Here is a 14,243-nt window from a genome sequence, read left to right as displayed (position 1 = left end):
TGTGTCTATAAATAATATATATATTTGAAAGTAACTTTGAATTGAAATTATATTTCTAGCTAAAGATTCCAGGCTTCAGGACCAGAGGCAGAACTCTGCAGCTGGAAACAAGGAAAATGCTAAGCCAAGTGAGATTTCTCCTAGCTTTCCTAAATCTGAAAACAAAGGTTTGTATCTAAAAGTTCCCTTAAATATTTTTAGCGTAATTTAGGGAATTGTAAACACACATCCCAGTATCAACTAGTGAAGTTAACATCTTATTAGAGTGACTTTTAGGCAGTTGCTTCAGCTTTCTATAGGTAAGAATTTTTGTTCATGCAGCTGTGAAAGTGAACTTTGCAGAGGGATTATTATTCTTTAACCATTCCATCAAAATTAAAATAAAATATGGAAACACTTCTGTTGACTAGTTTTGTAAAGACTTGTTTTTAACCAAGCTTAAATGGACCAGAGTTTCCCTTTTAAGTATTATGTTCATGATACATAAGATTTTTGCTTCTTGGATATTATAGTTCTCATAGTAACAAAAAATAAATGTATGGTTTTGATTCAGGTTTCTTTATAACCTGCTCCGTAGTTGCTCATAGGTCTCAAAAAATTTTCTATGGGGGGAGGGATAGCTCAGTGGTTTGAGCATTGGCCTGCTAAACCCAGGGTTGTGAGTTCGATCCTTGAGGGGGCCATTTAGGGCTCTGGGGCAAAAATCTGTCTCGGGATTAGTCCTGCTTTGAGCAGGGCGTTGGACTAGATGACCTCCTGAGGTCCCTTCCAACCCTGATATTCTGTGATTATTAATTTTTTTCAGTTTAGTCTCTAGTCTTAACATTTTAATATTTATGGCCATATGCAATGTAAACTTTAGGGTTATATTATTGCATTGGCGTCTGACAGAGTGCATTGCAGAGTTCCTTAGCTCTACATCTAGGTTTTCCTGTATCTAGAGTGTGGTGTAGCAAAAACGTTTGGATCTGCCAAAAAATAACCCTGGTTTCAGGGGTAAGGATTTTTGTGTGTTTAAGAATGCAGTTTGTGGAGTTGTGTAAAACTGTATAGCTACAATGAACCAGCAGGTTTTTTTTCTTTTTTTTTTTTTTAAAGAAAATAAGCACAAAGATCTACATTAATGTTGCAAATTTAAAATATGAAATGCAGAAGTTATGTTTCCTAGAAATGGCTGAATAATGTGAGTGGAAAAATTAACAACTAATGGTTATTCAGAAAAATTCATTGACCTAGTCAATTATTCAGTCAGCTCTAGTTTTTGTAGTTAACTTGCACACAGGTTGTACTTTGAATTACTAATTAGGCCAAATTGTTTTGTATTAAAGTTAGAACACTTGCATTTCCTTGTTTATTTTAAATTTGTAACTTGATGTTGTATTACGTGTGTGTATGTGTGTTCCTTATTGTGAATTATGGCCTGCTGTCATTCTGTTGTAGGGTTCTAGTAATATAAAGCACAGAACCTGGGTTTTTTGTGTGGTCTCCATAAAAAGATTAACAGTCCTGTACTTCAAATGGTTTAAAAGCCATGGCGCTCTCACAACTAATTTGAGAGTGGGAAAAGCAGAATTGAACAAGACTGCTTCAGTTTGGGGAAACAGGAGTGAGTGGCTGCAGTTTCTTGAGATACAGAGCTGCTTCTACTTCTCTCTCTGCTTTGTTTAGAAACATGGGTAGGAGGTTGATACGTTACTGGATCTTTCCTCTTTAGTACAGCTCAAGTTTCTGAAGGCTGCATTGTAACTAAATTTAAGGATCTCTGCAGATAAAGCACAAAATTTAACTTAAAATCCCCAAAGTGTAATGTATTTAAGGGAGCACTTAGATAACTGATCAATCAGTTCAGCCCTTAGGGCTTTTCAATTTCTCTTATGCAGTGATTTGGATTAGAATTGCCACTGAATGTTTGCTCCCGTTGGAGTAACAACAACTTTCCAAATCAAAGGCATTATCTTTCTTTCATTCTTGGAAACATGATATTTGTGTTACTGACATGACTCCAGTTACTATAAGTTTTGTTTTATGTGGAGTAGGAGTTTGGGTTTTTCATGGGTATATTATGTTCGGCAGGTGTATCTTCAGCTGCTTCAGAACACAGAAAACAGATTGATGATTTAAAGAAATTTAAGAATGACTTTAGGGTAAGTGTCTTTCATGTGGGTGTTGACTAAAAAGAGTTTTATACCGTCCTTTTCCTTTGATGTGCATCTATGTTTTCAATTAAGGAGTTGAGCATATTTATCAATAGGAAAATAGGCCCTTAAATTAATGAGTACATATTAGAATGTCATTCAAACAAACATATTCATATAAGATCATGACACAAGCCAATATAAACAAAGTCAGTGCTGACTCTCCTTTAATCTGTATGTGGTACTTAAGTGACTCAGACTATTGCGCATATGTAAAATGCAGATTATACCATATATGCTTGATCATAAGCCGGTTCGTTTATAAGCCGACCCCCCCCCCCCAATAGATAAGTAAAAATGGAAAATTTTTATAACCCGTTCATAAGCCAACCCTATAATTCAGGGGGTCAGCAAAATTTGGCTCCCGGGCCATCAGGTGGTCCGAGATGGTTTGTTTACCTCGAGCGTCCACAGGCACAGAGGTAAACCTAAGTAAACAAAGTGTCCCGGCGCGCCAGCTGCTTACCCTGACGGGCTGGGACAGCAACTGGGGGGAGAAGCTGGGAGTCAGGGGAGTAACCCATGTGACCACCCCCCACATGACCCCATCCCTAGCCTGGGACCCCCACACTCTCTCCATCCCATCCCTTCCCACCTTATCTGGGGAGGGCTAGGGGAGGATGTCTTTGACCTGGCTGGAGTTGATCTGGCAGGCCAGGTGGCGTGGCCGCAGTGTGCTCTGGTGCCAGGGCGGCGCAGCCACAGCCTGCTCTGGGGGGCGAGGCCGAGCGGCACGGCTGCAGCCTGCCAGCCCCGGAGCTGTAGCTGCTTTGGAGGCTGGGGGGAGAGCAGCGTGGCCAGAAGTGGAGAGACTCTGGCCCCACCTCTTCCATTCTGTCTCTGCTGGCTGCGCTGCCTCTCCTTGCTCCCTCTGTTGCGGGAGGGGCTGTGTCCCACCTCTCCCTCTCTATACCCGTTCCCCTAAGCCAACCCCCGTCTCTGGTGCTTCCTTTTTTTCCTAAAAAAAATTGGACTTATGAACGAGTATATACGGTAATTTAGATACTGTCTATTGGAACACTCGTTGGAACCCTTTTGTGTCTCACTGTAAATCGCTAGAGCACTTGGGGCCTGTATAATTAACTGTGATGTAGCTATGGTGCACATCTTCCCTCCCAGAGAGCCTCTAAATCCCCAAAGCAGCTATGCCGTAATATATCTAATAGTTTGCCTAACTTAAAACATTTAATTGAACCTTTTAGCTATCTGGGGGCAAAAATGGCTTCTTAAATTGCTATCTCATCATTAAGTGTTACTGTTACATTGCATTGAATAGTGTCTAGTACTACTTAGGTGTTGCTGTGATTTGTACCTTCATTAGAAAATGAAAAGGAAACTTCTTCAATCCCATCAAGTTCGTTCTTTCATCTAAGCCTCCTTAAGTTTATAGATCCATCACATATGTGTGCTTATTTCTGTTTTTAGTGATGAAACCTGCATCTTCTGTTAAAATAACTTCAGGTTCCTACAGCTGAACAGTTTATGGAAATTTTCCTTTTTGATTGCATAAGTATTGTTGGTAGTAATTCATGTGTTTTCTGTATCCCTGCATAGGGATGATATTTATCAAAAGTGTTAACTATTGGTGCTTTCAGTTACAGCCAAGTTCCACCCCAGAGACTGTGGATCAACTGCTAAACAAAAATCGAGAAGGTGAAAAATCCAGAGATGCGATTAAAGAGAAAACAGAATCAAACTCTAAAGAATCTGTCATTGAAACCAGCAGTAATGCGAACTCTAACAGTGGCAGTAGCAAATCGAATAGTCCCAGTATTTCTCCATCAACTAGTAGTAGCTCTGAGCAGAAGCGAGGGCCAGAGGTAACCTCTCAGGGTGTACAGACATCTGGACCTGGAAGTAAACAAGATAAAGAGGATAAAGAAGAGAAGAAAGATACCTCTGAGTAAGTAATTGTGTTCTTAATAAGCAAATCAGGTGTGTTCTGTTTTTAAAATCCCCTGCAAAGGGGAGAGCTACTGTTTGAAAAAATTAACTCTTAGTATTTATATAGGACTTTACATTAATGAATTAATCTTCACAACGCCTCTGAGTTAGGTGGGTAAACATCTGCGTTTTACAAATGGGGAAATTGAGGCAGAAGTTAAATGACTTGGCCAAAGACACGCTGCAGGTTGGTGGCCGAGCTAGAACTCTGGTCCTCCTGCTACCTAATCCTGCACTCATTTGTCTAAACGCTGTCCCTTTGTCAATCAGACTAAGCACCATCAAAAATGTGCTTTGTAGAAATAAGTGTAGTAGATGACTTTTTCCTTTTTCTTTCCATATAGTGTGATTAGCCATGTGCCCCTTAGTTTCCCATAAGTCTTCTCAGTTGTAAACCTAATCTGACAATATTTTTATGTTGTGATGGGATTTTAATAACTCTAACAGTTGAACTGTGGAAGACTTCAGGGGAAATGTTTGTGAAGGAATATCTCTGAACTTTAAATCCTTTTGTGTGTTTTTGTGTGTAGGCAAGTTAGGAAATCAACACTTAATCCCAATGCAAAGGAGTTCAACCCTCGATCTTTTGCTCAAGTAAGTTGATAGTTGTATTAAGCGATATTGCATGTGGTGACATACAACCTCTCAAGTAATTGCACAGTAATATCGTTTTTCTTTGTACACGTGGGTCAAGTACGCTGTATTCTGCTAGTTGAGTCTGAGGGCTGGTCTACACTGGGAATTGACATTGACATAGCTACGTTTTTCAGGGCTGTTTTAAAAAAAAAAAAAAAAAAAAAAAAAAAAATCCACACACCTGAGAGATGTAGCTGTGCTAACCCAACCCCTGGTGTAGAAGACAGTGCTACTGTCTCTCAAGGAGATAGATTACCTATGCCGATGGGAGAGCCCCTCCCATTGGTGTAAGTAGTGTCTACGCTGAAGCGCTAAAGCAGTGCTGCTCTAGCATTTGAAGTGTAGACATACCCTTTGTGTCTCTGACCAATTCTCCTTCATAATTTAACAGTGTACCAGATTAATTCTCAGGGTTTTTAAGAACGGCAATTCGGTACATCAAACCATAACACATTTTGAAAGGGGTTCACTATATTTCAGTAAACAACAGACTACACCAAATGTGGAGTACTATTTTATTTAATAAAAAAGGCTGTCTTAGATACCAGGTCTGAGTGACCATTTGGGAGGCCATATTATATTTCCTTCAGATCTTCACCACATATCCTCACATCCCCTCCCTCCCCTGTTGTCTAAACTGGTTCTTAATTACATTCTTCTGAACTCTGATGACCGTATTTAACTTAATGGAACTTATTTACAGATAGTCACAAGCCCTCTAGGAAGGTTTTCAAGATTTTGGTCTTGACTGACAACAATATTCTACCTGGAGCTGTTGCCAGCGGGTCCAAAGCCAGTCCACCTTTCCCTTGAAAAGTTGCCTCCTCCTAGTGAGGAAACAGCAGCTGTGAATGTTACATCCAGTCTACCACAAGGAGGGTCTGCTGCATCTTTGAAAACTGATGCTGCTAGGAAATGTGCTCTTAACCCTTGCCCTTGCCTTCCCCTTCCCCACCAGCAGTGTGCCATTTCTGTAGTGCTCTCCTCCTCTGCTCAAGGAGCAAGCCTTTCTGCTTTGAAGTACTTTGAGTCAGAAAACACTAACTCTAGCACTAGCCTTCAGAGTCTTCAAATCTTGCTAAACTTTTCTTCTTTGTCTTTTTAACTTCACCATGCAATCAGGTGAAAAGAATTTACATGTTTTAAATGCCTGTCTTTAAAGAAGCACAACCTGTTCCATTCCTATCTGACTGCCATGAGCAAACTCTGAGCATAGGTAAAACTGGCATATATGGCATACATGAGTGAACTGTGCACTGACACAGAGTGAACTGTTTCATTTATTTGTAGCCCAAGCCTTCTACTACACCAACCTCACCTCGTCCACAAGCTCAGCCTAGCCCTTCTATGGTGGGTCATCAACAGCCAACTCCTGTGTATACTCAGCCTGTTTGTTTTGCACCAAATATGATGTACCCGGTCCCAGTGAGCCCAGGCGTGCAGGTAAAATAGATTTGTCTAACAGCTTAACTAAATATAATATTCTTGGCACATTTAAGATGATGATTAATAGGAGGTGGGACTTAAAATCAGAAGTAAGCTATTAGTGCCCTGTTGTGCCAGGTGCTGTACAGGGATAGATGTGCTCTGTGATCAATATTTACACCATTATTCAGATGTATGTTTAATATTTATGTAAGCAACTAAAAATTAGAAAACTTCCCCAATTGCCTCTCAGCGTAACTGATATATTGCTTGATTTCTTATAGGTGTTATTGCAGAAGTGGGTTTTGAAGGGACTTCAGTTCATATATACAGGCCTACCCTCATGCTTTCACTTGCCCAAATACTAGTGAAGATAGTGCTGAGTTTTGTGCCTTAGGCTACCAAATATATAGTTGTCTAGCACTCTAAATTCCAGCCTCCCTCATTGTAGAGGCTACATCCTATATGATAGAAAGCTTGAAGTGCTGCATTTGACCGTAAATACGATCCATAAACTTTCTATTGTAGATGTTGTTCAGAGTAGCACATCCAATCACTACTATCCTCAAGAGTGGATTATTGGACATTTTTAAGAGCAGGTTAGACAAACCATCTGTCATGGATGGTCTAGATAATATTTAGTCCTGCCATGAGTGCAGAGGACTGGACCAGATGACCTCTCGAGGTACCTTCCAATCCTACAATTCTGTGATTTCTACCATGTGGTCTGTAGATGTTTGGACATGCAAACTTAATAATAGTAGCTATAATAGAATGCTATGTATTAGGCAATTGGAAACTTGAGCTGTGCTTACAAGCCTAGAACATTTATTAATCTTCTGGTCCCTTGCCAAAATTTAGTGTTTTTAGTCACAATATAAAGACTCAACTAATAGTCTTTCCAATGAAATATTTTTGGGGAGAATGAGAGAAAAAAGAATTACTGCAGTAATGTTGAAGCTATCCTTCTGAAATGTTAAACGAAGGGTGCCTATACTGTATCTGGTAGCTTCCCAAATGCAAGTTAGATCCCACTGTTTTGAATCTACACAAATTCCTGGCTGACAAATAGCTTGTAGTAGGTAAGTCTGTGAGCTTTTCAAATATTCATACCATGAAACGCTAGTCTAGGACAAAAAACCATCAAACATGCAAAATGTTGCAGCACGTTTTCTCTTAGTTTTCTCCTGTAACTAGAATGTGATAGGGTTATTTTTGGTAACTACTAAATAATATACACTATTACCCTTTGAATGGTAATAGCTTTTCAGTGATGTCACATAAAAGAAAATTAAAATGCTAATATTTTAGCATGAAGTTTTAAATTCAAATTAATTATGCAATAGCTTTCCAACCAGTCTTTAAGATCTTTTTTTACTGAGACTCAAGTGAGGTACAACATTCTAATCACTAAAACAATCTATTTTACTGTGTCATCTTAAAATTGAATGTACTTCACTGCTCCTTTCCTATGTCCTTTTTTTCTTTTTTGTATCAGTTGCCTATGTAGTGTCTGCAGTGATTTATTGTTTAAGTATGCAAATATAAAACTTAAAATTCACAGGTAATAAATAAATTAATATGGTCTCAGACAAATCCTAAATAATTAATCTCAGATGCTGGAAAAAGTTACTTGTACAGTTTAAAAAAGGCTCCAAATAGTCATTGGAAACCTCTCTAAATCTAGTAACTTCATAGTTCAGTCTAGTAGCTTCTTTAATATTCATTCCGCATAAGCTAAAATTACAGTTGTAGTCTGCAGTGGCTGAGGAAATGGCAATGAGAGGTTCCCTGGACAAAGCTTTCTAACTTGAGTGCTGAAAGTTAGGTACCTATTGTAAACCACTCTGGGCAGGGATGGTGTATTGTTTTCCCATATGTCTGGAAACACGTGCCTGATTGGGGAATATGGTCTCTGCTGCATTGCAAACAATACATGATTTGTAGTGTTGGTCCCAGGATATGAGAGACACAAGGTGGATGAGGAGTTCTGTGGAGCTGAAAAACTTGTCTCTTACCAACAGAAGTTGGCCCAATAAAAGATACTACCTCACCCAACTTGTCTGTCTTTTAAATCACATGTAGGCATTCAAGTGGGGTTCTGCAGGGATCAGTACTAGGCCTGGGCCCGATGCTGTTCCAGATCATTAATAAAAATATTGGAGTAAATATAAAATCTGTGCTGATGATAAAACTTGCATACGACACAGATTGGCAGAGTGGTAAATGAGGAATGAGTCCAGGGCACATATGATGCAGTTTGGACTGATTGGTAAGATGGGCCCATGTAGACAATGCAATTTAATATAGCCAAATGCATGGTCATACATCTAGGAACAAAGAATGCAGGCCCTACTTGCAGAATAGGGGACTGTATCTTGGAAAGCTGTGACTCTGAAAAGGACTTGGGGGTCATAATGGACAAGCAACTGAACATGAGCTCCTAGTGTGGTGATGTGGCAAAAAGGGCTAATATGATCCTTAATATGTTGAAAAATTAGCACGGGTACAGAAAAGAGCCCCACAAACTTTTTGAGTGATGGAGAAAATGCTTTTACAGTGAGAGACTTAAAGCACAATCTGTTAAATTTATTTAAAAAAAAAAAAATTGAGAAGTGACTTGATTGCAATGTATAAGGATCTCCATAAGGAGACAATAACAGGTACTAGATGGCTCTTCAGTCTAGCAGAGAAAGGTGGAACAAGAGCCAATGGTTGGAAGCTAAAGCCAGACAAATTCAAATTAAAAATAAGGCAGACATTTTTAACCATTGGAACAAACTACCAACGAAGTGGTGGATTCTCCATCTCTTGATATTTCCAAATCAAAAGTGGTAGATGCCTTTCTGGAAGAATACTTTAGCTACATGCGGATTAGTGGGCTTAATGCAGAGGGTGTCTATGTGAAATTCTCTGGCGTTTGTTATATAGAAGTTTAGACTAGATGATCTAATGGTCTCTTCTGGCCTTAAAATTTATACATTTAAACAGCTGGTAAAACAATTGGTTTTCAGAGGTGTAAAATACCACCCACTTACACTAAAAGAAGCTCTGAAAAATCAGGCAGCACTTGGGTGCCTAAAGTTAGGCTCCTAGACTTCAAAACTTGGGCCTATATTGCGTGTCCTTGACTCCAGAGGAAATGTTTTTGGTCCACAAGTATAAAGAGATTTTTCCAATCATCTGTCCTGCAAACTCAACCTGGAATATGGAAATGAAGCTGGGTTCTTTCTGGCTCATGCCTCATCACCATTGCTAAACCACTTCAGACATGGAACAGTGCAGAATCTGGTTCTGTATGTGAAATTGTTACAACTTGAGTCATCAGTGAGACAGAATAGGATCCAGCTCACTCTTCAGCACCTGTGTTGGCTCTGCTGTAGTAACAAGTAAAAGACAGCGAGAAAAATAAGCCTGTACTAAAATCAGCAGATCCAGATGTACTCTGGATACATGCAGGGACTAGTTCTGAGTAAGAAGGTGCTATTTACAAGTCGTCCTTGGCATCTTCATACTCTTCTGTGTTGGGTAGGTGAGTGTAGTATAGATAACAGTGATCACCTACCTGTAGTCTCTTAACAAGTTTATAAATAGAGCTGGAAAACTAGGGTATGCTAGCTTTTATTTCAGGGTTGACATCGCAATGGAGACCTACATATTAGGGAAGCACTGTCCTTTCCAGGCTGTTAATATAATCATTTGTCTTATACCATTATGGGAATAAAAACTGTACAGTTGCTCTTAGGAAAAAAACTAAGAACATTTCTAATTTCAGGGTGGTTCTGAACAGTACTGTTAGATTCAGGAGTGAAAATTCTAAAGCTCATATATTTAAAAACCTGTCCAAAAACATACCGTAACTTCACTGAGTTCTCTTTTGTTTCAGCCTTTGTATCCTATTCCCATGACTCCCATGCCAGTGAACCAAGCCAAGACCTATAGAGCAGGTAAAGGTGAGAATAATACTGCCTGTTTGGTTTTAGACTGCATGTAGCATGAATAGGATAACAGACATGCACATTTTTATCCAGTTCATGTTAATTTATGTCCTTTAATATCAATGTATTTTAAATTGGTACAAATACTTGAAAATCACAATGCAAAAGATAAATACATTGCTTTTGTGTTTAAAAAAAATGCTGTAAGCTTGATCACAGGAGAATTGCTTGTCTTTAAATTCAGTACAGGATAACCAAATTTAAAAATGTTTACAAATATTTTGAATTCTTTAATAGCTGACTGTTTCAATCACTAATGTTGTCCTAAATGTTGTTAGTTGACATTGTTAAAGAGGGATTCTTTCTAGCAATTTGCAGCAGAGCACTGAGCTACACCTTAGTAGAATATTTTCTGTATATGGTACTCTTTCCACTAAGTTCTACACTGCTCTGGTGGAAAGGGTTTATTTTCTTACCTCCTTGTTCTACTGGAGCACTATTTAGAATGGTTTGCTGCTAGTCCTTGTATCTCACTGTCCCTTTTCATCCCTCTTGCACCAATAACAGAAGTGATTTAACATAATACTTTTATGGCTAGATACTGTTCTCCAATGAGTGAAAGCTGTTGCTAGATAAACTGGAAAATTTGGTGTGCATGTATGGCTAAGTGCATTATCTGCATTAATACACATCAAGTGAACAGAAAGCAGGAACTGTCTTTTTTGTTATAGCTATGTTTTAGATAATACTCTAATTCTACAATGTTGACAACTCTTGGAAATTTGGTGGCGCTCTTAAAGTCCCAGCTCCTGGAGGCAGTTGATCACGTGAGCATCTCTGCTTTGATTAAAAAAATCAAAGTTTATTGCCCTAATGATTGTGGAGAAAAGCCTGAAAATGAAACAAACAAAAACCCCAGAAGCTAAATCAAAACACAAAATGTGTTTTGTTTATTAAGTATGATTTCTGACCAGTTGGGGTTGGTAATACTGATGTTACCAAACATATATTTGAGGTTTTTTTTAAGTCAACCATGCTCCTATTTCTAAGAGATCCAAGGCTATGTAGAGTGAGAGTGTGTGTGTTCAAGCTCTTACAGTGCATATTTAGACTAGATGCAGTCTCTGCTTGTAGCAGTCAGGACTTCTTTGCAGTGCTAGGTAAGAGTTTAGCTCCACTAATGAAAAATTGTGCACGTGCCTTCACTAAGGTTCAGTGGCCACTAGTGTAGCCATTTTCTTTGCTGCTCTTGTTTGACAGATGAGGTGGTCGCTTCATAATATGCAAGTGTTTTCTTGTATGTGTTAAGAGTTACTTTCCTCTATAAAACAGTGCTTCTGTTCTGAACAGCTTCCTTTAGAGTCCCTTTGGTAGTTTTGTGAACCTGGAGCCATACACATTTCTCTTCAACAATCAGGTTCATGAAGAGCTGCTTGTATTTAAATCCCCTGCACTGAAAGCTCCATTTTGTACTGATGAAACTACCTTTTTGTATTTAGAAAGATTTTTAAATTAATTTACAAACTCAGCTTATCTTTCCTCTTCAGAATCATACCCGTGTAATGTACTTCTACAGACCATGGTTAAAGTTGATAGTGAGGATATTCTAGTTGGGCTCAGTAATTTTGAATTAAAACTTTCAGGAAAGACCTGGTTACTTTAGATCTTCCTTCCTAATGTGAAATATTCCTTGCTTTGTAGTACCAAATATGCCACAACAACGCCAAGACCAGCATCATCAGAGCACCATGATGCATCCTGCCTCAGCCGCAGGCCCCCCTATTGTAGCTACACCACCAGCCTATTCAACACAGTATGTTACCTATAGTCCTCAACAGTTCCCTAATCAGCCTCTTGTGCAACATGTGCCACATTATCAGTCTCAGGTAAGACTCCTTCAGTGTGTGGTTGCCTCTTGCTGCATTCGTATTGGAACAGATGTATTATTAAGACTTAATTCTGGAATTCTATGTACTGTATCTTCTGTTACATCATGTAATTGCTACAATTAGTATTCAAATACTGCAGAAATATTGATAATTTGCACTTCACATCATAGCCCTCCACAAACATTAATTTTCACTTAATAGTAAATACAAATCTTAAATACAGAATATCTGTACCTCATCATTAACTACATCCCATGGTGGAACATCTCTTTCAAATGATTTAATTGGATGTAGATTTAAAAGATGCAGTTGCTAAAATAGTTGGTGTGATAAGATGGATGGGATATGGTATAGTTTAAAACGTCTTTTGTTCAATTTAAAGAGACCCTTTGTCAATGTAAGATCGGCAGAGTAGTTCCTTTTGTGGGAGGTATTTCTCATTTTAGGTTTGCAGGAGTTATCTGGATAATGGTGACAGGTATATTTTGAAAAATTCTTGTAGCTAGTGCAAAGCAAGCTGTAGCTTTTCAAATGATCATGAAGTGCCTTTAAGCATGCACTGTACGAGCTTGATTCAAGGGTGTATTTAACTTTTGTACAGACATGGTTTTTAACTAATTGATTTGTCTTCTATTTTTATTGGACACAGCATCCTCATGTTTATAGCCCTGTAATACAGGGTAACACTAGAATGATGGCACCACCAACACATGCACAGCCTGGTTTAGTATCTTCTTCAGCAACACAGTATGGTGCGCATGAGCAGACGCATGCTATGTATGGTAGGAAACGTTTTGTGTTATTTGTAACTTTTTACGTTGTTACATTGTGCAGGGATATATTTACTATTTCAGGCTTCAACCGTTGGCATCACAGCCAAAGCTATAACCATAGACCCAGAATGTGGTTCATAAAACTAATAAGCAAGGTATTGCAAACCTGAGTTATTTGATTAGAGTGAAAATAGATCCAAGTATGCTAATTTTAATAAGACACTAGTGTTGGAGATGATGTGCCAGCATGAGAGGCTGCTAAGGAATACCAGCTTAAGCAAGTCTGTCACAGGCTTTTCTTGATGCTGTTAACACTACGTCCTTGACTGTTTCTTCATTATAACAAGGAATGTAGTGTTGTCACAAAACTGACTTCCGTTGCAAAACTTGACTTCTAGTTCTCACAACATTAGCATGATAAAACCAAACCACTGCTTTAATAATGCTAGTAATATACATTAACAGTATACAAAGATTTGTCATCTGAGGAAAATATAATTTCTGTGTGGGCGATCCTCCTTTTCTTGGCAAACCCAAGAATATAAATCCTGTTTTGAACATTTCATGTATAAGTGCTTGCTATATGATTTCAATAACAAATAGAAGTCTCCAAAGTTGTCAGTCTGGCATTTTTCACTAGCACTAACCTCACTGAAATATTTAAGTTAAAACATGAAGTGAGATACCGGTTGAGAAATACAATGCAAAGAATCTCTAAAGCCACATAAACCTGCACTAAAACAATATGTCGTCCAAAGGAAAAATTGGCTGCAAGAACTTGTCACTGAAGACTCAGTCCATGATCTTTAAGGGGGTTTAGGATTTGACACAGATATCAAAACAGAAGGATCATCTCTTGAAAATATGATCATTCAACAGTTTTTGGCTGAGTATTTGATGAAGAAATTTTGTTAGATCAATCATAATGTTGACCTAGCGTCTGCTAAAGGGTGTCATGTAACTTTAGACACCTTTGCATGTTTTTTTTGGTGACAAAGTTTTGCATTTTTCTCCTTATGGATGAATACTGTCTATTATGAAAACTTGCAAGCCCAAAAATCTAAAGCTTAATCCAGAGTTAAGATTCTGATAACAGAATCTATCATGCCTGTCTTGAAATATCATACCGAAGTCTGATCTTTGCTCGTGTGTGTTAATTCAGGAAAAAATGATGCAGATGCAGACAGCATCACAGTAAAAAGTTCTGATGCTGGATTTGGAGGAAAAATATTTCAGCTGAAGTTTCATGTGATACTTTCTTTTCAATTCAGCTATAACTTGTAAAATTTAAGTAATAGGTCTTTACGCTTACTGGCCCTTGTTGACGTTTGTTAAAGTATTCTGCTCTTTCATGTGCATCTTTAGTTTTTTGAAACATTCATGTAAATGGAGCTTTTATTGTGTGTTTTATGGGATTACTGTCTTGATCGAGTGACTGTTTGA

General features: G+C 38.4%; 1 protein-coding gene across 18 annotated transcripts in view; it reads left to right on the top strand.

The window, feature by feature from the left end:
* ATXN2 (ataxin 2) overlaps positions 1-14,243 on the top strand; it is a 92,286-nt gene that overhangs the window by 61,690 nt on the left and 16,353 nt on the right. For 11 of the 18 annotated variants that reach the window (XM_065568762.1, XM_065568771.1, XM_065568770.1 and 8 more), the window contains 8 exons: positions 60-167; positions 2,074-2,144; positions 3,791-4,098; positions 4,670-4,733; positions 6,066-6,218; positions 10,087-10,153; positions 11,840-12,024; positions 12,677-12,809. In XM_065568762.1, the coding sequence (XP_065424834.1) occupies positions 60-167; positions 2,074-2,144; positions 3,791-4,098; positions 4,670-4,733; positions 6,066-6,218; positions 10,087-10,153; positions 11,840-12,024; positions 12,677-12,809 (1,089 nt within the window). The remainder of the gene's footprint in view (positions 1-59; positions 168-2,073; positions 2,145-3,790; positions 4,099-4,669; positions 4,734-6,065; positions 6,219-10,086; positions 10,154-11,839; positions 12,025-12,676; positions 12,810-14,243) is intronic. The other 7 variants (XM_065568769.1, XM_065568760.1, XM_065568759.1 and 4 more) reach the window with 1 other exon arrangement.

This window comes from Chrysemys picta, chromosome 15, assembly GCF_011386835.1.
Source record: "Chrysemys picta bellii isolate R12L10 chromosome 15, ASM1138683v2, whole genome shotgun sequence".
In the NCBI taxonomy this organism is placed as follows: Eukaryota; Metazoa; Chordata; order Testudines; family Emydidae; genus Chrysemys; species Chrysemys picta.
Note: the sequence above shows the minus strand (reverse complement) of the source record. Positions and strands in the feature narration are given on the sequence as shown.